The 26696-nt window shown below is 39.6% G+C and overlaps 3 protein-coding genes and 1 long non-coding RNA gene across 8 annotated transcripts in view; 1 reads left to right on the top strand and 3 right to left on the bottom strand.

Moving 5' to 3' along the window:
- LOC135345679 (uncharacterized) overlaps positions 1 to 26696 on the top strand; it is an 81151-nt gene that overhangs the window by 36321 nt on the left and 18134 nt on the right. For all 3 annotated transcript variants that reach the window (XM_064543103.1, XM_064543102.1, XM_064543104.1), the window contains 9 exons: positions 19047 to 19187; positions 19328 to 19503; positions 20630 to 20840; positions 21128 to 21441; positions 21714 to 21884; positions 22170 to 22302; positions 22581 to 22676; positions 22857 to 23009; positions 23245 to 23422. In XM_064543103.1, coding sequence (XP_064399173.1) covers positions 19047 to 19187; positions 19328 to 19503; positions 20630 to 20840; positions 21128 to 21441; positions 21714 to 21884; positions 22170 to 22302; positions 22581 to 22676; positions 22857 to 23009; positions 23245 to 23422 — 1573 coding nt within the window. The remainder of the gene's footprint in view (positions 1 to 19046; positions 19188 to 19327; positions 19504 to 20629; positions 20841 to 21127; positions 21442 to 21713; positions 21885 to 22169; positions 22303 to 22580; positions 22677 to 22856; positions 23010 to 23244; positions 23423 to 26696) is intronic.
- LOC135345721 (uncharacterized) lies at positions 1730 to 3231 on the bottom strand. The gene is made up of 4 exons (XR_010397840.1): positions 2867 to 3231; positions 2395 to 2812; positions 2275 to 2319; positions 1730 to 2213 (listed from the first exon to the last, which is right to left on the bottom strand). It is a non-coding gene; the product is annotated as an uncharacterized LOC135345721 (long non-coding RNA).
- LOC135345697 (uncharacterized) lies at positions 5084 to 7489 on the bottom strand. The gene is made up of 4 exons (XM_064543131.1): positions 6748 to 7489; positions 6218 to 6586; positions 5933 to 6094; positions 5084 to 5637 (listed from the first exon to the last, which is right to left on the bottom strand). The coding sequence occupies exons 1-4, from the start codon at positions 6818 to 6820 to the stop codon at positions 5177 to 5179; spliced, it is 1065 nt and encodes a 354-aa protein (XP_064399201.1). The 5' UTR covers positions 6821 to 7489; the 3' UTR covers positions 5084 to 5176.
- Positions 12021 to 18862, bottom strand: LOC135345698 (uncharacterized). 3 transcript variants are annotated; one of them, XM_064543134.1, is made up of 13 exons: positions 18694 to 18862; positions 18230 to 18568; positions 17083 to 17166; positions 16653 to 16979; positions 14573 to 14635; positions 14388 to 14505; positions 14287 to 14327; positions 14121 to 14231; positions 13758 to 14056; positions 13301 to 13685; positions 13028 to 13075; positions 12464 to 12582; positions 12021 to 12334 (listed from the first exon to the last, which is right to left on the bottom strand). In XM_064543134.1, the coding sequence occupies exons 1-8, from the start codon at positions 18737 to 18739 to the stop codon at positions 14188 to 14190; spliced, it is 1062 nt and encodes a 353-aa protein (XP_064399204.1). In that variant the 5' UTR covers positions 18740 to 18862; the 3' UTR covers positions 12021 to 12334; positions 12464 to 12582; positions 13028 to 13075; positions 13301 to 13685; positions 13758 to 14056; positions 14121 to 14187. The 3 variants fall into 3 exon arrangements, with proteins under 3 accessions (XP_064399204.1, XP_064399203.1, XP_064399205.1); XM_064543133.1 differs by having other exon boundaries at positions 13758 to 14231; XM_064543135.1 differs by lacking the exon at positions 14573 to 14635 and having other exon boundaries at positions 13758 to 14231.

Genomic DNA, 26696 nt, shown 5'->3' on the forward strand with positions numbered 1-26696 from the left:
ACCTTCATTGCCATCAGGTACTTTCCTATAGATTTGTTGTTCTACAACGTCATATGTTCATTGTGCCTACTAGTGTACTACATGAGGAGGTCCAACATGCATGCACGAATCACTACAAGTGCTATTGTATTTGGCGTGCATAACTATCGCGTGATCACAATGACATCAATGCACTGAACTTGTAGTGATTCGTGCACGCATGTCGGACATCCTCTGGTGTATTACAGTCTACTGCATCCTTTTTGATATCCTGCAGTCCAACTTTTATACCCAGAGTTATAAAGCTTAACCTTAACGCTCGGCTGAATATTCAGTGTGGTTGTACACCGATTACTACGAACATCAAACAGAGCATCAAACATAATAATTATGCGAACTTTAATTGCGAGTGTTGATCACTTTGCAACAATAAAATCGCAAAAACCTAAACTGACTGGTACGTATGACACATGATCTCCCTGCCAGACTGCAATAGTTAGATCGCAAAGGATCAACTTCTCTGCTCATTCGCAAAAGTTTTTCACCTCAGAATATTCTACTGGTAATACGGTAGCTCAGTAGAATCCTTGTACATGACTCTAGTTAGCTGGCAATTTAGTTTCAGAAATAGCTTCTCTAGCTCTGTTTAGGCATATAATTCACAACGACTATATATATATTAGGCGTGTAAACCATAATTATGTCCTTGAGCCAAAGTTCTTTGTGTATGCACCACACCTATATAATGACCTAAATTGCATGGATTAGCTAGCGATGTGAAACATTCTCCAAACAAGACCACTAGCTCGAGTCAGAGACCGGCCCCCACAGCCACTAACAGACCCAGACTGTTGATTTAATGTGTAAAGTTATTTTTCTAGTGCTTTTCGAGTTTGCAAAACTGGTGTTTGGACTTGCTATCAAAGCTATCAGATAATGTACGTGTCCAGTGGGCCATTGTCGACCCTACATATCTTCCTTTGTACCGTTATGAGCTCTGATACTACATTAGCCTCGATCCCAGGCCGCACTTCGAGTGGGCCTGGTATAATTATATGTATATTCTTTGTCAGGATATTTTCTCTGATAAATATCCATAATTTTGCGCATGCGCAAGCAGCTTAGTCAGTAGCAGGTCTTCTCTTCAGGGGAGGCAAGTGAAGGAGGCTAATACTACGTAAGGATAAAATTCAATCCGTATACTCTAGGGTACATATACCGTACACCGTCCAGGAATGTACACCCATTATTAGGGTACATTAAAGCGCCCTCGGGTACAAATCCCATACACTCTAGAAATCCATGGTACAACCAAGGGCGTATAAAGCTAGAGAAGAGGGCATGCAACTACAATCTATCGTATTATAAGTGGGCGGGGCTTATGTCTAAAAATAGTAAAAAATGCATTAATTGCACGTGCACTTTATACTCTAGACTACCCTTCTTTTTAAATCATGGCTAAATATAGCATATCCTGCTGACTCATCAATAATATGACGCATACACAGTATACATTGTGAGTTGCATGCCCTCTTCTCTTGATACGCCCTTGGTACAACTATATCACATAACTCCTTGTATAGGCACATTTGTGGCTTTTATGTTATGCTGCACGTACACATTTAAACCAGAACAAAGGGATGGGGGTTTTTACTACAGTTTAGAACTCTGGTGCATTTGACCAAATAAGGGCATTGAGAGCTGCTATACTAATCGGACGTATTATTGCCAATACACCGTACATCTATCCTTGACTCAGTGGAATAATAATTTTAGTATTGCAGTGGCTGTATATATATATATACAGGTAAATACACAGTTCAACACCTATTTTGTTAATGTACTCCATGTACAAGAGCCTCCTATAGTAATGACCGTTAATTGTATATCCATACCTGTCCACCTAAGCCATGCAGACATAATTATGAGGAATTATATGGAACTTCTTCGACAAAGCGTATGTCTTGGCTCAGTAAGAAATGTGTGATTGTCATCTTTGCTCATTTGCTCCATAAGACAGACACTGTTCGTCAACACTGTGCCTTCACTGTCCATATCAGTGTTCCTTGCACTTTGCTTTTGGGCACCACCTGTAAGTCTCCCGATGATCCACTTCACCACTGGTATTGTAATAGTGTACAGTAACAGCAGAGCAAATGACCCAACACTGCAAATCATAGTGGCTAGGATGTAGACTCTATGCTGAGAAATTTCCGTAGTTTTTTCGTCAATGTCTGTATTAATTAGCAAACCAATATCAAATTGATATAGTATTAGCTATAGTTATAATTATACCTGAGATCAGTTTCTGTATGTTGAAGGAGTTAGGGACATCATCCTCTGTACACAACAAAACTTTTAGTCTAACATAATTATTTACGAATGTGTACCAATAATGTGCTAAGATTAACCTACCAATAACTTGTATCCTGAAGCTTTGATACTGTGGATTAGTCAGTTTATCGCCAAGAAACGGGACCGAGCCGGTACTCTCAGCAGCAAGATGAAGGCATTTATCACTCAAAGCCATCACACTGTTATTAATAGCATCATCACCGCGGATTGAAACGATAAGACGCTGGCAAGAGGAGTGTCTTTGCTTGACTAGTTCATCTGGAGGACAATGGCTGCTAGAGTGAAGCCTAAAGTAGGGGTGATTTAGGTTAGGGTAAAGTGGATCAATGCACTCTCTCATTAAGTGATAGATGTATAGCGTATCTGTATGTTGTGTCTTCTTCTCCCTCTACATAGATTATTCCAAACTGGATCTCTGTCCAATTGTTTCTTTCAATTTGAAGGATACCATTTTGTACTTGAGGAGTCTTGAACGTGTCTATATACCAGTATGATATAGTAAGTGTGTGTACGCTGCATGGTTTAAACTCACCTATTACACGTGGGATCTGCTGACTGTAGTGCACGAAACAAATGAGTAGCGACAGAAACGTTGCTACTGGTTTTCGACTCATTGCTTTTAAATTACTACAGTAGCTCAATCTTACTTAGTTTTATAGACATCACATCGACAAAAGTTGTTTATCACTTCAGAAAAACAATCCCATGAATTCTAGCGATAAACACAAACAACAATGCACATAGGAATGTGCTTAAGATATTCATTGATTAATGGGGAAGTTCTGTCGAGTGACTGGTGTCGTTGTTTAGATTAGTTTCCAAAGGGACAATAGAGAAACAAACGAAGTTTTCATGATTATTTCTTGTAGCTACTTTTAAACTTGTGTGTAATGGTTCTATTTTTAGCACTACCTTGGGAATTTGTCTAGCCAAAAAGTCCCTTGCAGTAGTCAGTTTGTCTGCTTGTGGTCTCACTACAATAGGGTGATGTTACCATCATTGCATTGTTATGCTTCTGTTGTCTGTTGTAAAAATGGACGATTGTGACAAAAAATTTCATGTGACACTATCGGTTGTTGCTTAGCCTCCTGGTGCTTGTATTTCATGTAATTTGAATCTATGTTGTTTGAAGCCATGGATTGTTTTCGGAGTATGTGGTGTCAACGATTTGCTGACCTATAATACGTTGAAATATCTGTTTTTGTGTATGGCCAGAGAATTAATTTGTATCACATTTTGTGTGAGGTTTGTATTTAATGTGTAATGTATTGCCGCCTGAGCAATTGCATTTGCACAAAATGGTTTTTCAGATTCTTGTTGTGGCTGTTTTCTGACAATAGATTTGCTACTGTAAACATAATTATAAAATTATGAATATACAAATTACTGATATTAAATTGGTGGTAAATGATATGGTTACTGCTGGACGGGCATAAAATCTTGGCTCGTAAGTATTCATTAATTATAGCCACAGAAATTGTACCGTCGCCCCGGAGTACAGCTTGATACCAAACTAATAGTTAAATCACAGATGGATTCTTAAAAATCAGATATCAAAAGAGCTGAGCATTCCTACTAACCTTTGTTTACAGATACACAAGTCTTGTTCCCATGCATGCAGGGTATTCCCTTATATACTCTTATCAAGGTGTTAGCAGATGGTAAGCTGCATGGTCTAGCTCTGTTGATTACTCAGCTGACAATTAAGGCAGTGCGTCTCAGAGAAGTATGGCTCCTGCCAGGCTAGGCTAGGCTAGCTGGAGTCGACTCCAGCTAGTCAGGGTACATGATAGGATCCAGAGTCAGCCAACAACCAGTCACAATTTTAGCTTTCTACTTTAGTGACCCTGTTCCTTTGTTCCTTTTTTCCTGGTACGGGATCATTTCACTTGTAAATACGTAGGCTATCTCGAATAATGGCTGCGTGTGCAAGTTCAAGCTTAGCTTACAAACCAACAGACTACAGTGGTGGATCCAGGAATGTTGAGAGAGAGGTTCCAAAACAGTTAATTTTACTAAAAAAAAAAAAAAGGGTCATCACTTTTCCTAAGCAATGAGCATGCGCATTAGAGAGCCCTGCAACCTGTCTGGATCCGCCACTGGACTATTATACCCGTATGCATGAGGTTGAGTAATTTGAACTGATTTTTCGCGTAGTTTGGAAACCATCTGAGTATGTGCACAGTGTCCACAATTTGCTAATTAATGTGCATAGTTTTGAATGTTCATAGTCAGATCGAGCATTCATATCACGTTTGTGTGAGGTCGTGTGTTAAAGGTGTGAGCTAGTTGCATTGCACTAAATGTTTTTTTTTAGAGATCTGCTATAATTATAATAATATGGTGGCTATTTTCTGACCATTGCTACTGTAACAGTAACTGTAATATAATTATTGCGGTAGTAAAGTTAGTCTGAGTGATAGTTATAATTAATATAATCATCTTTGAGTTTGTGGCTGGCTAACGTGCACTGCTGATCGGACTATACAGTACGAAACTGGTTCGTATATAATGATAACTACATTTAATGTAGATGGTCATGCATTCTAAGAGCTCAGCATACCGTGTACATAACTTCGTTTACTATAAACAATCATGCGGGTTAACCCCAGGGCATTCCCCTATACTGTCAACTGTTATCAATTAAGGTGTAACTGCATGCGTGCATGCAGTTTGTTGCTTCCAGTCTAGCTTCTGTTGATACGATCTGTTCTTACAACAGTTACAATTAAGCACTACCTTTGACTGGTTATAATAAATAAATAAATAAATAATTTTTAAAAAATTCATAATGTCATAGGGTGCTTTGACTATGTATCGTCTGTTGTAAGTGTTGTGAGTTTTACTGTACCAAAGCAATTAATGGATTAATCTTCACAACTCCTCCTATACTAGGCTGTAGCTCTAGGCCAGATTCAGCATATCGATTGCCATTAATCTCGTTTAGTTCATGAGCTGCCGGACTGTCTGTGTCTGGCTGATTGTTTGGTGTATGCTGGTTTGTTATAATAATGTGCTCGTGTTGCTGGCTACTTTCTGCTGAAGAATTTTGAGCATCATTTTCCATCTGAATCTCTATTTCAACGGTCGGATGGCTCAAATCTATTTTCTCATGTACTTCATCAGCCTGGCTTTCACCTTCCTCCATATCCTTAATCGACTTTCTCTCTGTTTTGTATCTTCGTAATTTACGACCACAGACTGCATTGAGTACTAGTAGAAGCAGTAGAACAGTTTGTAGTGAATTGGTCAGCACGTTGTACATTGAAGCACTGTCTGCAGCTATGCTGAGCTCTGGTAAACCTGTGTTTTGAAATTTAAGAACAACAATTATAAGGGTGTGAGCCATTAGAAAAGTAGAAAATTTTAAGGTGGGTTAAGGTTGGAGCATATATACATTGTATAATGTAATGTGCAACTAAAGTGTGTGTTGACTGTGATATGCTTCTTTCCTAGCAGAGAAGCCTTTCCATCCAACCAATGTTTGAAAATTTCTTGAATTGGCTAATAATTAGTATTAGCTTTCTTCGTGCATATTTTGTATTGCTTCCAACTATCCCTGGGAATTACCTCTATGCGTGTGCATGCATGCGTATACCTTGACCCAATGTAACACCAGGAGAGCTTGTAGTAGAATCAGGGGTTGTGCAGGTCTGTCCTTTCACAGTGGTTGATTCTGGAGTTGTGGTTGTTTGTGTGCCATTGCTTGTTTCGGGGGTATTCTGCGTAGTCGTGGTGGGTGTACTGGTGTTTGGAGTCTCTGGTTTAGGTGTGGAGTGAATAGGAGAGAGTATAGATTATCTGGCATGTATGGATATAAGTAACTATGGTTTTTGTGCATTGTTATGTTACAGTAATTGACATTCAAGTTATTGTTCCTTACCTATTGTAATCCTGATTTCAGTTGAGCTACACGCTAAATCTATACGACTAGCAACATTATTGTTTAGCAAAGTGCACGCTTTTATAGTTTTATTGTCAAGTTTGTTTGATCTTGGAAGAAGTATGATTATCATACTGTCACAATTTGAGTTGTTTGAAAATAGACAAGGCTGTTGAGAAGATATGGAGGATGTTGTGGTTGTTACTTCTGGATGAGTACGCATATGAAAATTATCGATTAGTAGATGCCAGTTTTGCCTTTCGAATGAACTGTTATGTTGTCTTTCGCATATATAAAAAGCACGCCCATTAATTGGCACATGGAGTGTTCCATCATCGTCTAGCGGAGGTTCCGTTGTACATCTGACAACTGGATGGTTGTGTGCAAAAATGAAAAGTGACAGCATTTGATAGACTATATAGTTCATCAGCTAGCTGTTATAATGCATGCAGTCCATGCAATCCTAGTAGTATCGATATATTAAATTGTAATAGGAAAGGTGTGCCCTTGATTAGTGTTATGGAACTCACTTTGTGCATTTACTGCACAGAAGTGCAAGCAGCCAATCGTTAGAAATAGAGCTGTTACTGTTCTTGATACCATCTTGGAGCAAAGGTTAAAACTGACTTGACTGCTTGCTTGGCTGCTTTAGTAACCATCAGAATGCTATAGGGTATATCCCCCTTTGTGCAGTGTCATCACTAGTTAGCCTGTAATAACAGAAAGAATTTATCACCCACTTGAGTTTAGTATATCAAATTTCAATGTATGAGAATATTTATACCGGTGCCTGTCTCAGGACACTTCCAATTGACTCCAAGTTCATAAGAGGTAACCTTTCATGTCGTAAACATGTTTATTTTTCTTTGTGTTCATACCTTCACGCATTATTTACCAGATATAATGTGCCGTAAAACGGGGAAATTTGGCAAGTATTATAATATTGGCAAATGAGCCACTTCAACCGACTTGGTGTTTTTTTATTTGACGTCTCAGGTGTGGCTACTACAGCAATGATGTGCGTACAGTAGAACCTCAATTATCCGGACACCTTGGTTCCAGAAGGAGGCTGGATAAGTGAATATGCCGGATAATCAAATAGATAAACCACGCCTTGATCCACCCACTTTATTGATAAACAGCAGTGCCACATGGTTGTCTGCGCATGCGCAGAAGATAAGCAGGCATGTCTCCATGGTAACAGCTGCAACGCGCATGCGCATTTGAGGGACACGCTCATTTTCTGAATTATTATTTAAAAAGAAAACTGCCAAGCCGGATAATCGAGGTTCCGGATAATGGAGGGCTGGATAATCGAGGTTCTACTGTAGTTAAATTTGACGATCTTCGGAAAATTCGTCATATCACCACGTTATACAGTAGCTACTATTATGCCTTGGGTTTCAGGCCCCATATTAAATCTAAAGTGAGCTCCCTCTTGTGGAGGGTTTTACTTTAGTGTACGAGTATGATGTCAGTTAGGGCCACATGCATGCCCCTGTGCCTTCATTATTAACCCGAGGCTGGGCCGTGGCCAGCGAGTAGTCAGTGCCAGCGAGGTCAGTTTGTTTGTTTGTTTGTGACATCTGAGTCTATATATACATTTATCGTCTAGGTAATTTTCGTGGGGCAAAATATGTGTGGTTGTCGTGGTTGAACACCGGACCACGAATATTTTACCAACAAATGAACAACCTTGCCTCTACCTTTACCTGCAGCAACCACAAAAATATTATCTACAAGTGACTACAATAATGATATTGTTCAACCACGAATGTTTTGCCACCCGAAAATTACCCGCTCTACGGTATACTCACTCTCATGCATTCTGGGAAGCTTCGTTGTCGAGGAAGCTTGCATGAACTTGCACGCTTTGGCTTTATGGCTGGCTAGCTACACGCGGCCTTTATTTGATATACATACTTGCAGCTGAAGTGATCCTTTACCAGTATCAATGGAAAAGGGTCCCTAAAGTAGAAAGCTAGAACGGACTCCAGGCTTCCATTGTTGACTTTGCACAGCATATGTTTCATGCATCAGTTCTCAGCATGCCTTTAGTTTACTGCTCCGTTACTTAATTGCTGCCTATAGCCAGCTTTCATAATCATATATACTACCAGGAGTGCATGAATCCTTTTTCGGAGAAAAAGGCATCTGTTCCATCTCCTCTATTGCACACAAATGAGCTGGGAATTCCTGCCTCTCTTTGTCCATTGAAATTCACTTCCTCATCTCTTGTTCACATGTTCATTTCTATCCAATAAGTCATCTGAGTGCTAAAATCACAACGGCCAGCAGAATTGTCTGTATGCAGGTTATTGGCAATGTTGAGTAAGACAATACTGCACTCAACTAAGCTACTACAAAGAATCTCCCTATAATTACCCGAGGCGCGCGTGGGCGGCCACGGGTATAGTAGTCCGTTGGTTTGTTTGTTTGTTTGTTTGTTTGTTTGTGATGGGCTTTTCTACTCACCTGGATGCCACAGCACTGCGTTTGCAGCATGGATAGCCTTCACACAACAATATCTTGGTTTAAATAGTGGCAGATTTTGATGTTAAAGCTTCTTTGTCGAGCAAAAGCTAAGAAGCTTGAACAAGCTTGTGACTAGGTCTGTTTACCTGGATGTTCTAGCACTGCGTTTACAGCATGGGTAGCCTCCACACAACAAGTTAATACTTTTGATAGTGGCAGCTTTCGGTGTTAAAGCTTTTTTGTCTAATAAAAGCGAGCAAAATGTGCACATGCGTTACTTATAACTGAAGTGATCCTGTACCAAGAACAATGGAACAGGGTCACTAAAGTAGAAAGCTGTATATACCAGAAACAATGGAACAGGGTCACTAAAGTAGAAAGCTGTATATACCAGAAACAATGGAACAGGGTCACTAAAGTAGAAAGCTTGAATTATAGCTCCTGCTGCTTTCTCACTGCGATCTAGCCTCGATTCAAGGCCGATTAAAATACAATCGGAAACAGAAACAAGGCTAACTGGGATCCTACTCCAGGACCTGGAGCCATACTTCTCTGAGACTCCAGGCTTCTTTGCTGTGATCCTAATTAATCCACAGTGCATATATCTATAGTACCTTTCAGCATGCCCCCAGTCTGGTTTAGTTTATTGCTCCTGAGTTGCTGTGCAAGTCATACATGATAACAACATCACTATATGCACTGCATTATATTTCTGATTTCTTTATAATCATGTCACCAGCCGAGGGTTTGCACTTTAGTGCTCTAGTTACATGCAGTTGGCCTGAGCTTTTATCACCCTTACAGTTATAGTTATTCATTGAATAATGTCATTGATGAATCATTACAATTCATGATTGTATAAAGGATTTTGACAGTTTTCTCCTAGTCTGATATCGTTGTTAGCTTGAGTTCCTTGGGGTGGTCTTCTGCAGGCTACAATTGCCACTAATGATAAAAACTGAAGTGTCGCTGATCCAATACTAACAAAGAAATGAATTTCACTGTTGCCCGTTATCCTACGAATATCTGAATAAAAGAAACGTTGCATAAGAAGTGCTCTATTGTAGCATTCATGAGTTTTATACCTGAAATTTCTTGTAGAACTATTTCAGGGGATTCAATGACTAAGCTTTGTGCTTGTGAGCAGGAATAGTATGGTGGTGTTGAATCCTTTCTTGTTGATGCACTGGTTGGAGTGATACCATTATTATCAGCTGGAGTAAAAATATATTGATGCCATACAGTAATTTGGAACATATGTATAATTATTATCGCTACGTTTTCATACTATTTTTAGGACGCATTTTACATTTTACTGTTGGTTCTACGTATTATACGCTCAGTGCAACAGCACATGTACATGTACATGCATTTAAATATGTAACCATTAAACAACCAAATCTATATGACGTAAAATGTATACACCTGAAACAGACGTCGCTGTGATTATCAGTGTCGTTGCTTGGGAGGTAGATGTCGTCATTAGGGTTGGATCTGTGTGACAAAATTAACGTGCTAAGTCGTATAGGTTGTTCATGCGCTTGCAAATTTATGTATATAGTGGTAGTTTTAAAGTGAGAATTTACAATCAACAGCCATGTATAGTTTACTCTGAACATGCTAACTTTATTATTGAGTTTTGCGTTGCAGAGAATGTACAGCATGTATAGCCTAACTCGACCTTTTAATTATGTATATGCCTGTACACAAAAGGTGCATGTGCTTATAGGGTCTGTAACCTTTAACTCTCAGAAGAAACTGCTCTTCCAGATTTATAGTCCCATTGAAGGTGTTGTTGAAAAACTTGTGTATACACAATGAAATGACCATATCTTGAATATGAAAGGTGCCTTTTATAGCAATAACTAGTCTATCACAGGTTAGGTTTTGTCGTTGAAGTACATATGGACAGGTTACATTAGAGAGAAGGCTAGCCTTGTATGGAAATTCTGAGCTTGCAGTTTCCGGGTGTGATATGCAGATTCCTCTGTTTTGTATACTTATGCGATAACCGATCATTTCACGTTGAAGGTACGCAATTGCAAAATGAATTTCCTCCCACATCCCTTTCTCAACTTCAATTAAATCCAACTGAGGGGACTTGAACCCATCTGTATTTAAAATCAATTTCCTAGTTTTGTTTTGCATAATAATAATGTGTTCATTGGACCAACACAGCTCATACTCTTTTTTTTTTATAAAAATTCAGCATAACAGCATAGGATATTCACAATTAGCTAGTAGCTAGGTGTAAAGTGCATCCTAAACAGAAACATCTGACAGTAACAGTATCTTCTATATGATACGTATACAGTATCTGCATTGAGCAGTTCATACATTGCATTCAGTACTTACGTAGCTCATACTGCAGTCCATAATGTGCATAGCTTAAAACTAGTACTAGTACTGTCAACGACTCTCTTATGATTTGGCTACAGCAAGGCATGATATTAATATTACTACTATTAAGAACAAGACTGTGATCTGGTAGCTGCTATATGCAAATAAACTTCACTTGCTATAGCTATATAGTGTACACAACCATGCACCTGCAGCCTCACATGAGCCAATGAATGCACTTCTTCAAGGTATGAATTTCGTACACTTTGTTGTGTGGTGATGTGGGATATACAAAATGGGTGTACTTGGAATTTGAATGGTCGTAATCACATACCAGTACATTGCATCACTTAAGCCTCAATCATTGACATAAATCATACAAGCTTCAAATTAACGGTTTTAGGTGAGCTAGCTAGACGTCAACCTCATGCATTACTGGGTTCTACATCTTTTACTGCATGGTATTATCAAGGGCGTATACAGCCCTTGGTATTATTTACAGCATGCTGCATATACTACATGTACATACTTGTGTAATAATTTACTTTCCAATCAGATTGCAAGATTCTATACTCAACTGCATTGAGATTCGCCACGCATCAATGCACTGTAGTAAAAGCAATGCAAGCTAATAGGGTGGTGCTTTAGGTTGAATCGGTATACATCCCAGAAGAGGTACGACATGCAGGAGCAATTAGATGTAGTTGGCAATGCAAGTTTTGATGAGTCAGCAAATGTGTTTAGATACAGCGTTTGTAGAGTCCTACGGCTAATAAAAACAACAGGCAGCAATTAATTGCAAGATCACTTCTATTTAGCTAACCTGTTAGTTCAAGGTCACTGAATTGAGATTCACGTAGCTACACATAATTATTTACTGACTCGACGTGTAGGACAATTACTATACACTTTGTACCTGAGAACTAACAGGCTAGCTACATAGAAGTAATCTTGCAATTGCTGCCTGTTGTCTGTATTTACAACACTGTCAACAGTAGTATAATCCTTTGATGTCTGACCACAACGAGCAATAAATTATATACATATATACAGCTAAGCAAAATAGTTTATGTCCATCGTAAGCTATTACAATTGTATGCATGTTAATTGGTAGGGTAGTAATCTTGCATGTTGGAGCTTGTCACTTTTAAAGGCAGCTCGATTTGACTATTTCCTTCTTTGAAGGAGTGCGTATTGGACTGTATGGTGTAGCCATGCATGCAGGCATTTCCTTTATTTGTTAGCAGCACACCATCTAGAACGCTCGTCAGCTCCCTCACAACTTTTATCAATTGGTGGTTTCTAAATGAAGAAAATATAATTATGTACATGCAGCCTAACTCAGTAAAGATTGTGCACTAATTTTGCCAATAGCCTGTGCTAACACTACACGTATAGTATTACTTTATTGGTGTATAATTCATGTCTCACCTTAGCTATACACAGCAATATGAATATGATAAAAGCTGCTCCTAGCAAAAGTATGATGAGTGCCCCAATAGGAACCACCAGAATAGCAACATTAATCGTAATCTCTCCAGTCCTATTGTCTATTGGTATATAGACACATAGATTAGTTCAAAACAAGTTGGAAATTTAGCCGGTATACGAGAATGGAATGCATTACGTACAGTACAGCAATCTATCTTATACATGTATGTAATTGTGCATCTCCCCACTTACTATAGCTAGGCCCTGATAAATTATGCTCAGAATAATTTTAGCATCCGTAATAGGTGTCTAAAGAATAATTGGCATCAATGTCAATTTATGGTAAAGATTAATTACATTAAGTTTTGCATAAAACATGACAAAAATGGCTGAAGGTGAATATTATGGATCAGTTTAAGTCAGCAAGATAACACGTACTAAGAATCGTAATTATGTCTTGTGTCAGTTGTATCAATTACGTAACTTTTTATGAGAATATTAGGCACATTTTTCAGGAATTAATGGGTGAAAAAAAAGAATGATTTATCAGGGCCTACCACTTACTAGGTAGTGCTATGTTCTCGATATATCCTGGATGAGTTACAGGAGTTTCTGTAAAGGTATATGCATAAATTACACATGATGTATTTATATCACGTTGTCAAGGTAAAAATAATGATTTCTACCGTGTTATTTTTGTTATTACACGCTTACGAGGCTCAGCATAATTGGTATGATATACATGCAATAATTATACAGGCAACTTGCCCTCGGGATTGTGCCTGTGTATTTCATACAGCACTCGATCTCATGCTCATAATTACAGTACCTACGTACCTATAGAAAGAACCTCAATGGTGAACTCTTGTGGTAGGAGGATGTTTACGCGAGTCGTTGTGTGTAGACACAAGCTGACTATTTGCCCGTGCAAACTTTGCTGACCTTGCACTAGAACCACTATCCTATCACAGGTGATATTGTGGTGTCCCTGCTCATTAAGCACCCGTTCTGGGCAATAGGTACGTGCTCGGAAAGTTGAATATCTCAAATGGGAAGCCTGCCCCCTCAACATTAGTAGCACACTTAGATTTGAAAAATACACGCGGGAAATACCTCTCTGACGATGTATTACGGGGAGTATCATAGGAAATTACAAATTCCATTTGTTTCCATTTCCCCACTTCGACTTGCATCGTGTCTGTGTCTGGTGCCTTGAATGAATCTGAAAGGTACAGTTTGTCAGTGAATAATAATTATTTACTTTTTAAGATGAGCTAGCTAGGCAGCCACTTACTCGGCAAACTTTGTGAGCGTACTGTGCTAGAGTACAGTATAACGAAGATGAGCTCTCTGAGAAGTATCATTGCGATTGAACTGGTGTGTTAAATGATTTAATTACCTAATATTTATAGGGCAACATGTGTACTTTGTTGGGAATTCCCCAGGTAAAGCACCGGGGGGGGGGGGGGGGGCCATGAGGTGTATACAGTAAACAGTTCATTAATATGAATGAATCCATTTTAGTTAATAGTCACTGCATGATGCAATTGGTATGTACTCATCAACGAATATCAGTCCTTAGAGTACGTAAACCTGTGAACAGATGGTGGTATAACATGTATACATTTTACCTATAGCTCCTCTAACTTGTACTTACCTATAATTATATGGTAGATGAGTTTGAACTTAATAGTCACTAAGTATGCAATTGATAATGTGTTCTGTCAACTGTCAACGATGGTAGTATGATCAGTCCTGAGAGTTAAACCTTTGAACAGTGGGTAATAATTATGAACATCTACCTCCTCCAAACTTGTACTTACCTGTGAAAGATGAGTTTGCTTCAATATCCAAATCCAATTTTCTGGATGTGATAAGATGAATATGCCTGCATTCTCATATAAAAAGAATCGAGTATACTCACCTTTTAGATTTTTTCCTCCACCAAATATAAAATAAAATAACTCCTCCTAACAATAACAGTATTACTATAAGAACCAGGACGATTGAGAGGCCTGTACCAAGGCCGATGTTGAGACTATCTAAAATTTAGTGTGTGTGAAGTAATCGAAGAATTATAGCTTGTTTGAGCCTCATTGAAGTAAGTACCTATAATGAAAGGTGTGTCATTGTTGCAGTTTTTGAGCTCTTGAGCTGGTTGCAACCATGAAACTGTATACACATGGAAGATAGAGCACTTGAATTATTTTACTTGAACAATAGTACAGACTACAACCTTTTTCACCTCACTTGAAATATCAGTTTAAAAACAAAAAAAGAAACATACCACTAATTGACCTCAGGTATGTGTATATATAGTAATGGTCAGAGCTGGGCATGCTCACAGTTTCAAATTGTAAATGAATGATTGGTTGTGCAAGACCTACATCTATTTTTAGAGCGTTGTATTGATGTGTTTAGCCTTCTTTCGAGTGAATCCTAGGCGTTTAAGTAGACAGTATAATGTGGCAGCACTTTAGATCTACCAGTAATCTGAAGCAATTGGGTCAGAATTTTAGGTAGTCGGCTTTTCACAAATAATTTCAATTCATCGTGAGATCATATAGACAGTGCTCCCTTGGGCTGGCTTTATAAGCAGCGACACATCTCCAGTGAATTGAAATCTATCAACAACCCCCAAACATGTAGTAGCTTCAGCAACAAACAATCTATCTGCTGCTTCCCGATGGTACAGCAATTGACAAGCTTTTTCCATACCATTCTCCACCTCAGATACAAGGATTATAGGATTTTGCACAGCCAGGTTCCCCCATTATTACTACTGTGAGCATGCTCAGCTCTGACCATTACTATATGTACACATACCTGAGGTCAATTAGTGGTACATTTCTTTTTTTGTTTTTAAAATGTATATTTCAAGTGAGGTGAAAAAGGTTGTAACATCAAGAGTTCATTAGGAAGAGTACCATCTCCACTTAAAACCATCTAGGTCACAACCACATGCTGTTATATAAACTGTGAAATCTTGATTTAGGACATGAAGAATAGCATTAGTATTTCATCACTCCTAAGGTTTACAATAGCGAGTATTTGTGACGTACACGTAGGTCTGGCAGAATGCCTCCTGTGTACAGTGTATATTTAAATTCATTTGCTTATACTTTCCTTGAACTCTTGCTAACCAGAGGAGGTGGGACATGCGTCATCAGTACGTCACATGGCAATGGAATGTGTGGCATATACAATGTTTACGTTAGGCTCTTGACCTTAAACATTTCAGTGTAGCTATGGTGCCTGTGGTAGATCTACTGTTGTGCTCTCTAGCAAGCTCACATCACTTTCTAGTCATCTCAAATATTGTATATAGAAGACGGCAACCAATCTGAGTAACCCTCCCCCCCTTCCTAGATGGTATCCATAGTAGCCTTATGTACAGTGAAAACCTACTAATTGCTGGTGCATTTTTAAGCTATTGAGCTGGGATCGCTGATCCACAAGTTAGTACCATCCTTTCACTAGATCGAGAAAGTGACCGTGGGATTGCTACTGTTTTGGCAGTTTAAAGATTGGCACTTTTTCATGCACAAATCCTTGTCTAAATTAACGTGGATTGTTAATTAAAACATATGTTACTCACTGCTAATTGTTTATGTGTGTGGGAGTGGTGGTTGGCTTGAAATTCCCTGGATATTTCCCTGGGTATTTCCCTTGTTGACATGTCAACAAAATTAATATTTGTTGGCCTGGCATATTTTATTATCAAAGCCTACTATCAAGGGTGTATACAAAACCTTTGCAACACACCAGTAAAAGCGTAGAGCGGTACGCGTTCCTTTGTGTACACACTGTGGTCTGTTTTACTACTTAAATGTGTGAGTATTTCCCATATAAGGAATCGCAGTGCTCAACACTTTTATTCGCAAAGATACTGCAAACTCCAGTAAAGGAGAGGGCATGCAGCAAAACTCCAAAATTAATTCAAATCGTGGGCGAATGAACGCGAATGAAGTGCTAAAATTAGATTTTTCTATTTTAGCACTTCATGTAAATTCCACATTCATCTGCCCACGGTTTGAATTTATGGCCGCTACGTGTAGCCCTCTTCTTTTATACGCCCTTGCTACAATATCTAGAACAGTATCATAGATTGAGTAAAGAGGTCGGTGGCATTTATAAATAATTATTCTGTCTGCCATGCTCTTAATTGCTAATTGTTTATGCAACTTGCCTGTGAGATTGAGGTTTATGCAGGTTTGTTTCTGTTCCTGCTGGTGCATTTTTTTCTCGAGTGCACATACTGGTACTAAAGTGTTATTGTTAATTGCCAGAATTGTTATTAAACCGTGACTACTATATTGTCCTGCATCAGTCGTATTGCTAAATCTTGTTATAGTATATGACTCTGGACTTGCCACTATTTTATTATTATATAGTAAGTGCAGTACATCATATCGAGCCAGGGGTCCAACTGTACATTCCACTTGGACATACGCACTGCCATTGTTCTGTCCGATTTGATATGCTTGACAGTTAGGAGTAGTTCCAGATAGCGCAACTGTAGAGACAAACAGACCAGTGTTCATGCATACTGCTTCATATTAAACATTGCGTATCTGGAAATTATATATACATCAATGATTACATCCATGATAACATACCAGACACATTCAGACGCTTGTCTTGATTAATTTCGTCACAGCTGTCGTTAGTTGGTTGTGGTGAGATAGTTGGGAATAGTAGTGCTGGTATATTTGGGGAAGAATTTAGGAAACATGCATTAACGCTGAGCCAATAGAGGGGAGAGGTGTGCATAACAAACCAATAAGTGAGTTTTTAAATTACCGAAGAGGGCACGGCCTCGCTACTGGAAGGGCAGAGCCTTCGCTAATCAATAAGGGATTTAACCCCACCTATAAAAAGCCGGTGATGCACAGTGAACCCCCGGCCGGCCTGAGAAAGAGGTATGAATACCCCCCCCCTGATGGAACAAGGGAGGGAGGCGAAAAATCACAGGCAATAAGCAGCAGAGATAGAATGGCGATTAACTTTGCAGAGATAGAGTCACATGGAGTTGAATCTACTGCCCATGCCCGAAATATCCGAATAATTAGAATACCTAACCATAAGGCGACCCTGTGCCAAATAATATAACAATATCTATACGATCACTGCTCCTAATAACCCAAGCGCTCTCCCCCTTTGCTCCCGTTACAAAACACCCATTAATTTCTGTAAATCGATCCTACTGTTCTATTATACCTGCCCCTTGATATGGGCTTATCTATAACCAAGCACTCTCTCAAATCGAATTATAGCCCAAGGAGATTCCGGGGCTGCAAATTGATAACTAGTATAATCCACCCCAAACTGACAAACTACTATGATTATGCAGCTCTGCACGGGACAACACTATAGACTCGCTATATATACCCAGTCAGTCCCATCCGCAAGGGAAGGGACTGGTCAACTGGCTTTAGTTGTATGACATCATCATGTGGTTTGTGTGGTTGATCAATGTTGCGTAACTATCAAGTGAATGTGTCCGTGGTTATTCTAACACAGCATTAGCTCCAGCCCAATTACGTAGACGAAGTATGTTATTATGCATAACATTGCTTCTGCACTGTAATTAGTCATCAACTTCAGGTAATGAGAACAATCAACTCGATGATTGGCAGTTGACCAGTCCCTTCTCTTGTGGATGTGGGACTGGCCAGCAGGTCTAAAACACCCTTCTATATATTAAAGACGTTTGCTAATCAACATTATTTTATTTTAGGCTTATTTGAAATCTCAGTAACTTACTTGTGTAGTTGAGGACCCTTCTAAAATCCTGCAAAAGAGGTTGATCTGTTTCGTTTTGGAATTTCCATGCCACAACTTCTATTTTGTTACTGTAGTTGATTTCAAGCTTCAGAATTGACTCCAAAACAAGTAGATTTGGTTCAGGATTAGTACGCATCACCTTAGTTACAACAGCTGGCGAAGGATACTTTCCTTGTGTGCTCCTCTTCTGTAATACATCATCAAAAAGGAGTTCCAGAGTGTCGTATCGAGAAGTGGGAGCCTCACAATTAATTTTGTAGTAACGTTGAGAATTATTCAGTTTATATTCTTGACATTGAAGACTGGATGAGCAGTAACCTGCAGTGAAAATGTTCCAAGAGCAATGATTCTGTTTATAGATTGAACTGGCATGTGAATCATTAGACTATAGCTACACTTATAATAGTTGCATGCAAACAATAGATAGACACATACATTTTTACCTGCAGTGATGGTGGTAGCAAGAAGCAAACAAAGTACTCCTCTCATTGTCTTCACTAGTCTTATTTAGCAAGGCCACAATAATTATTCCTAGCAGATAAATAATGTCAAGAGTAGATAAGAGTAAGAGTAGGAGTAACTGCACTTGATAGTAATCAGCAGTGCTAATTTGTTACGTTAGCAATTAACATGTGCACTTCCTGTGATTGCACAGTTCCAGTTCAAACCACAGACCACTTACGTAACAGTTCAAATAGACTGAAGCTTAAGCAAATACAAACATACACTAGCTGGTACAATTAATCCTGTCTTGGAATAATTAATATGAATAATTTTTGTTTAAATCTCTATACAGCATGTCCCGTTGGTTATTTCAACTCTCGAAATACTTCCACCTCCTGTCTAGCGTGTCAGGAGCTGTACACCACCAGTGACACTGGCTCTACTGCATGTGATACCTGTCTATACTCCAGCCCTAGCCCTCTGGGTTGCTTTGGTAAGCCTGTATACTGGTAATATTGTGACTCTATGTGTGATATCAAAATACATCATTGTCTTACCTCCATGCAGCTGGTATGTCCCATATAGTTACGATCAATCAGTTGCATGGTGTTTTATTGCATTCTCTTTGTCTAGTTTTCGACACAACAGTGAACTTCTTTGAGCCGATCACCAATGATGTGACTATTGTCGCTGGAGAAGGGACAGTACTAGTACGCCTCACACTTCGTTGGCCAGCTGTGCCTCTATCAGTGGTGGATATTGAAGGCAACCAAGTTGGCCAGTCAGTGAGGATTAAGATCAACTGTGCAGTAAGTGGATATGCTAGCTACATGACATAATTGTATGGAATAGTCAGTTATGTATATATTGTCACTGAACTAAGTATTGCATCCCTGGTTGTTGTTTCAATTCGAACAATGTACAACAAAATAATGAACAAATAGTTTGAGGTGATAATGAATTAAGGCATTAGTTTAGGTTAGTGTTAGCAATTGTTAGGTCTACAGTCGCTGCGAGCTGACGGTTGAAGCTGTTTGCGGATGACCTTGCTCCTCGAATGCACATGATGCATGTGATCTCAATAGGGAGAAGGAGATACGGCACCTCAGCTACCGCATCTTGCGGCCATAGGATTGTTTCCACTTTTCGGATAATTGGGAAGCAAATGTTTTATAAAAAGTGGTTGCAATTGGGGCCAGTCCTCCAGTCAGCGAAAACACAAGGGGGCAAAATGAGGAGTGTTCTATCTCACGGACTCTTTGTTCGTGTTGTTTCTTTTCTTTTTCGTGGCTCCTGTATATGGCGGACATCGAGCGCTTTTGGTTAGAGGGGGCTGGTGAAGACCTTTGACACTAATATCCTCCTCTGGAGCCCACAACTGGGTGGATTTATTGACACTCACGCATTTCAGTGATTTCACAAAGTTGCTTGCTTGCATGTATGATAATTATGTGTCACCAGGCAGGGTGTCATACAGGATTTTGAAGTAGTTAAACTGTTATTTCAATACCCAGCTATGGACACTCAGTCATAATTGAAAGGGGTGGGAAATTGGAGCTAGGGGGGTATCCCCCTTTTCCCTAGCTGTATGACACCCTGCCAGGAGTACATTAGGAGGAGTATCCAGCTGGGCAGTTGTAGTGTAAACCACGAGTATGTCAAACCATGCACGTCACTATCAGCCACATTTTAAGTGGGTGCATTTTAAGTGTGTGCGTCACTCTCAGCCCTCAGCCGCATCTTAAGTGGGTGCGGAGGTGTAGTGGTTAATTAGTTAAAAATGATATCAGCACACACACATGTGGTTTGTACCTCTAGCCCACATTCATGGCTAACAGTTTACACAACTAGATGTACATGGAATGTGCTGGGAGTTGCGCATACTCCTCTTAATGTACTCCTGATGTCACATAATGTACCCACGCACACACACAGGCTGCCGAGGGGATCACCAGTAGCCAATACTGTACTAATGACAACACTCCTCTCATCGCTGATCTGAATGGTATCTCTGATATCATGTATACAATCGAATTGTTGGGACTTGTGCGATATACCTTTAATTTCGTAATCGTTGCTGGAGTGAATAGCAATTTTGCAGATGGACCACCTGGAGAAAGCCTCTCCTTTACCACACCAGCAACAAGTACGTATGTATTAATGTTTTACATCATAATATACTTACACTCTTGCACAAGCATGCAACTGGCTTTAATTATGACAAGGTGTATATTGTATCCATAAAATTGACCACTGAACCCCCCCCCCCCCCCCCCCCCGGCCATTCAATTTAGCTTGGTTAGAAGTAACACATTAGCAGCCCATTGTGGTATCTATAGTTTACACAATGGTTGAGTTATTGGATTAGCCCACTTGATAGTTTCCCTTTATGCTTAGCTATCAGTGTATGAAAACAACCCCATCACCTCACAGATGACAACGATGTCCGGCTGCCCAGAATCTTGTCAATCTCTGCCTCGCCCTCAGGCTACGTAATAGTTTACGAGATGGACTTTCAGCTGGCCCCCATACTGACCTCCATAAGCAGTCTCTACAACTCACAGTCAAACCCAAACACTGTCTACAATGGCCTGCAATTGTCCAACGATGTAGTGGATATACCAGTTACCGGCACTTTAAATGCAACCACTTTAATAGCAGCTGATCAAGTGGTGGACTTTGTACTAAACACTGTCGTTGGGTTGTACGTGTACAAATCTCCTGTTTATACCCTGAATCCAAACATTGTAAGTACATGTAAACATCTTTGTGGTGGTTGATGTTTGTATAGTGCGTGTGTAGGTTATCCCAGTTATCCCACTTACTGTAAAGTATTGTAAGTGTATACAAAACTTAAAAGTGTATTCGCACTATGTTAGATTCATCAACAGATGATCAATTTACACTTTTACCTGCATGTATTTATACGTAACTACATGCACACACTCAGATCCATGCACGCATCTAGCAAACATCCCTTACCCTCACTCCACACACTCTATACACCTCTCCCTATTAGATGCCACTGAACAACATTCTCCCACCAAGTATCGACTTCTCTCAGTCGACGGTCCTGAACAGCTCTTCTGTGCTCATAGTGTGGTCGGAGGCGGAGGGTGCCTCCTCGTACGGTGTGGTAGTCGACAGGGTGGTCGGAGGTGGTGGACTCTCCAGGGTCGTCAGAATCACTGTGAGCTTGTGGAATACGTCTGTATACTCTCATCACTATTACATTTACATGTGTGCGGCGCAATATGCTTGATTTGGTGGTTACATTTTGTTAAATGCATCTTTTTTGTCGATCCATGCCGATTAATATGTAGCCATGTACGTATATGTGTCATATTTTCCTGAAGAATAAGCCGCCATACTTCTGTGATATGTAGAAACAACGTATTATGGCCTGTTACTATATCTTACAGTGTAATTTAACACTCCTAAATTTGATTATTTCCACCATTCTTTCTCTTACCAGACAACAAGCCTCTCGCTGGTGGTAACCATGCTTACCCCCTCAATGAGGTACACAGTTAGAGTGGCCTCTCAGGACCAGGCAGGCTTTGGTGGACCTCTCACCAGCCCTTTCACATTCATCTTACCAGAAGACCGTAAGTGTCTGCGTCGTCATGGATTCCCAGTGCTTATATGAACTGCATGCATGCATGTACTTGCTCACTTGATCTTAGTGGCTTTCTCTCAGAGTTTTGTTTGCTCTGCATAATACATGTTGTTAATTTTTACTCCACAAGTTTCTGAGGTGATCAAGTTTATGCAAGTCATCTACATAATATCATTTGTTTACCGGGAAAGTCTAAATTGTTAAACATAATTATTCTGCAGCTACAACGTTATAGCTTCTCACAAATTAATTTCCCCACATGCACAGTCCCTGGACCTCCCAATTCTGTTACATTAGTGGTGGATGGGAGCTTCATTGACATTTCTTGGAACCCACCAACGTCACCGAATGGCATCATCACCCGTGAGCTAAAATGACAATTAGCCAGAGATTCTGTTCGTATCAGGCATAGTTAAATGCATGCAGTTTGTGGCAATAATAATGTCTATTGTGCAAAATCACCTATCTGTATAATTATAAGTATATAGTAGTTTACTCTTGTGCTTTCATTGGTGCTGTTAATTGCCCACTCTGCTGATACAGACTACAATGTGATATTGACCCTCTTGACTGGAACCACCACATTCAACACTGACAACCTCTCATTCCGACTACCCAAACCTGACATGGCCTACTCTGTGGGAGTGCAAGCAGTCAACAGTGTAGGGAACGGGGAGACCATTTTCGCTTTCGACAGTAAGTTGATTAGGCAGTGATAATCAAAAATTATAGTATTATACTAGGCCATAATTAAATGACTGTTACAGTAGTAGTTGGCTAATTTCATTTTCACCTAGGCCTATTGCTAGAATGCTTGTATTGTATGTTGTTAGGACCGCGCATTCCCACGTACTTTGATTCACTAAATGGCATTGCATGTTTGTCTTAATTTACCGGTATATAATATAGACCTTTTACAATCTCCCAACAGCCATAAGTACTGATGCCCCTACTACTGATAGTCCCAGAATGGAAGGACTCTCCATGGAGATTATCATCGCCATAGCAGCAGCAGGGGGTGGGGCACTTGTGCTAGGGCTGGTGCTCTGCTTGCTGTTCATTGGTTGCTGTTGCTACTATCGGCGAAGGTCACGGAACGCTTTCAGCATGTAAGTGTACCAATACATGTTTCCAAACACAGTAAATCAAAGAGCTATAGGTTTGTGTGAAGTAGACACATGTATCGGTAAACGATTTTTCCAATCAATTACTAAACGGCCAGTTGTATGCACATACACACTATAATCAAATCACAAATGTTTGGATAGTACACCATGCATTCTCAATTTACAATGGATGCATGGGATTCGAGGAGGTTCGGGATTCTGAAGGGGAGGTCTACATAATTATGCTTCATCGTGCCGTACCAGAGCATTGAAAATGTACATCGAATTTAAGTGTTTATTGAAGCTATTATTTGGTAGATACTACCAGGAGCACATTACAGAAGGAGCGTCTATCTCTGCATGCGTTCGGAAATCGCATCTCGGTTTCTTTTCCTAAACGCCGCATTGCCTAAATAAGAAACGTGTGTAAGTACCGTGTGTATATATATACATAAATTACAGACCGCGGTCAGCCTGTGAATATCATTATGAACGGATTTGTATGTAGTGCAGCAGCAGGAGAGCTAGGTTGAGCCAAAAAGAGCTAAAATGAATAGCTAGGTCTTTGATGGATGTTGGTATACATGCGTCATGGAAGAGACTGTCATTGGTGAGGTACATTGGTGAGGTACAGAAAATTCTAAAAGAGGAGCATATCCAATTACTTTGTAAAGAGAAAGTTTGCTAGACCTAGACTAACACATACTATAGGTGCTTTGTTTTTGCAGTAGGGAGTCTTACTGGGGTTCTTATAGAAGAGAGAGCTTACTACCAGGCCTATAGCTAACTAGCTAGCTGTAGCTTTTCATTTTTATTGACCTATGTTCCTTCTGTAATGTGCTCCTGGTACTACCATAACCATAATTTATACAGGGAACATTGCGAGTGTTAATGGCTTCTCTCTATTCGGTACACAATCCTTGCCAGATCGCAAAGTGCCAAAAATTCTGCTGATTTGGCTCAATTGCAAAGTTTTATCGTTTTTCGGTCACAAACCAGTGGACTAAAACATGAACAGAACCATTGTAAAAAAAATTTACAACAATAACGGTGTGCATGTAGGAAATACACAAGTATAGACTTAGTATATACGACTTTTCTGTGCTCGAATTATGGCTTTCTCGTCATGATAGTACAACAATTGAATGGATGGACCCTGTATATATATACACTCAGAGTGTCAGTATACATGCATAAAACAAGCGGGATCTTAACATTAATTTTGGTTAAAAGGTTTTCGATTCATAAACACATGCAATCATGACATGGTGCCTAAAGTCATTTCAGTAACAGTACGGCATACATAATTATATAGTTTCCAAATTCATTTACTATAATTATATTGACTTGAAAAGAAAAGTTGTATTTTAGCTAGTCTTAAGTCAATACAAGCGACTCGTATAAACTTCCGACCGATTGAACCCAGCCCCATGGTGGACACACCCACGACGCCGTCTCCATTACCTCCAGAGATATACCAACCGATCCTCCTCCCCTAGCACTCCCGTCTGTCCGACAGACTCGTTGATCAGTACGTTAGAAGGGAGGAAATGTGATTATGCCTCGGTGCGCATGCGCAAGCGAGGTATACGGTAGTGTGTTTGTGTGTGTGTGTGTGTGTGTATATAGACTGCATGCTACAGCTGCTCAAGGATCAATGAAGTGCGAGTAAGAGTTTCTATAGGCTTCTAGTCATTGTTTTCTTGGATTTTAAATCGTGGATTTGTAAAAATTAATAATGCTTCGTTCTCGAGATATGCCTAGTTTTGCTTACTCGGAATGCTATTGCAGCCTTTTCAGAAGAGTGCGTAGTGAAACTTGTTCACCGAGTGTTGCTACTCTATTTAGTAGTTAGCTCTGCACTATTGGTAGCTACAAGAGTGAGAAGAGAGCTGCAAGGCTCTGCTGATGGCAGCCATTTAGACTTGAACTTTTGGCATCGATCGTTTTTAACAACAATCATCGTCAATCATTACCCACTCTTCGAGTTTTCCTGCAGCAAAATAAATTATAATGCTCATCTGATCATAATGTGTGTTGCTTTATGTTATGTGTGTAGCTTTGCACCTCCATGCACTGAGGCATCAGCACCCGCGGTGCTTTCGGTGCTTTAATTACCTTAGTACCATATCCTGTACTATAATTATATACTTTCTTGTTCTGATGTTTTGTACAGGCATGGTTTCTCTTTACAATATTACTTTCTTTTGTATAGCTCTCATTGTTTTGTACTCTAGCACGGCTGCATGTGCTCTTAGCGACGCCCTTTGTTATTGGATCCAATGTCTTTGTTGTAACTAGACTAACTATACTAGCTATGCAGTATGTGTTAAAAAACAAAACATACTAAATAATGACACTATAGAGTCATGTACAGTGCTTTTATGCATCTTTGCTGGTATCGTATAGTAAACCACAAATAGCAAACCACAGGCTGCTACAGGCAAGGAGGAAGTTGTGATATTGTCTCGTTGATGAGCTGCTAGCTGTTTAAAAGGATGTGTTCAATAAAATCTAAGGAGGTGGGAAGGATGATACACTAGAGGTGTGACCTTGGGTTATCATAACAATAGCTGAAAATCTCAATTGAACCCCTCTACTGTATGCAGAATTGTGAGGCTTTTTTAGGAAACTAGCATGGTTGAAAACATTGAAGGGTACCACAAAACTACTACTAAAAGACTAAGTGCCAGAGATGAAATTGTTCTTCTTGAAGCTGTTTTAGAAACGCGTTAAGATAAGGACATAAGGTCACACCTCTGGTGTATCATCCTCCACCTTATGTCCTTACTGTAAGCCTTAGATCTTAAATTTTCTATTGAACACATCCTTTAAGCAGCTCATCAACAAGACAACATCACTATTTCTCAAATTCCAAATTTCCCTTGATAAGGCTGTAGCCTGTGGTTTGTATGTTTACTATTTGTGGTTTACAATGTGATACCAGCTTGTTGCAAAGGTGCATAAAAGCACTGTACAGTCTAGAGTCAAACACTCTATGTTTTGTGTAACTATGGTGACTGTGATTTCTTTTTCAGTTTTCACTTTAGCACCTGCTTTTATCATCACCATAGTAACTTCAATATGGTCACTTCGAATATTCAAGAAGAGCTTCATAGTTTGATCCGATAACAAGAATGAGATTGCATTGAATCAACGGATGATTTTACTGCCTATACTGATGGCTGTTCTTCTAGTTTGCAATAGTTTGCTTGCCTATATTGCCACCATAACATCAACTACTATCTTAAATAATTCGGATGTGGGGTACTTTTAC

This window comes from Halichondria panicea, chromosome 12 (assembly GCF_963675165.1).
Source record: "Halichondria panicea chromosome 12, odHalPani1.1, whole genome shotgun sequence".
In the NCBI taxonomy this organism is placed as follows: domain Eukaryota; kingdom Metazoa; phylum Porifera; class Demospongiae; order Suberitida; family Halichondriidae; genus Halichondria; species Halichondria panicea.

Excerpts from the sequence above, each read along its gene's own strand:
- LOC135345697 (XM_064543131.1), bottom strand. The coding sequence starts at position 6,820 with ATGGTATCAAGAACAGTAACAGCTCTATTTCTAACGATTGGCTGCTTG. Across the intron at positions 6,587-6,747 it reads CTGTGCAGTAAATGCACAAA|TTGTCAGATGTACAACGGAA; the intron begins GTGAGTTCCATA and ends ACAACCATCCAG. Across the intron at positions 5,638-5,932 it reads TGGTGTTACATTGGGTCAAG|GTTTACCAGAGCTCAGCATA; the intron begins GTATACGCATGC and ends TTCAAAACACAG.
- LOC135345698 (XM_064543134.1), bottom strand. The coding sequence starts at position 18,739 with ATGAGAGGAGTACTTTGTTTGCTTCTTGCTACCACCATCACTGCAG. Across the intron at positions 16,980-17,082 it reads CAAGCGTCTGAATGTGTCTG|TTGCGCTATCTGGAACTACT; the intron begins GTATGTTATCAT and ends TTGTCTCTACAG. Across the intron at positions 14,232-14,286 it reads AGCAAACTCATCTTTCACAG|GTTTAACTCTCAGGACTGAT; the intron begins GTAAGTACAAGT and ends CACTGTTCAAAG.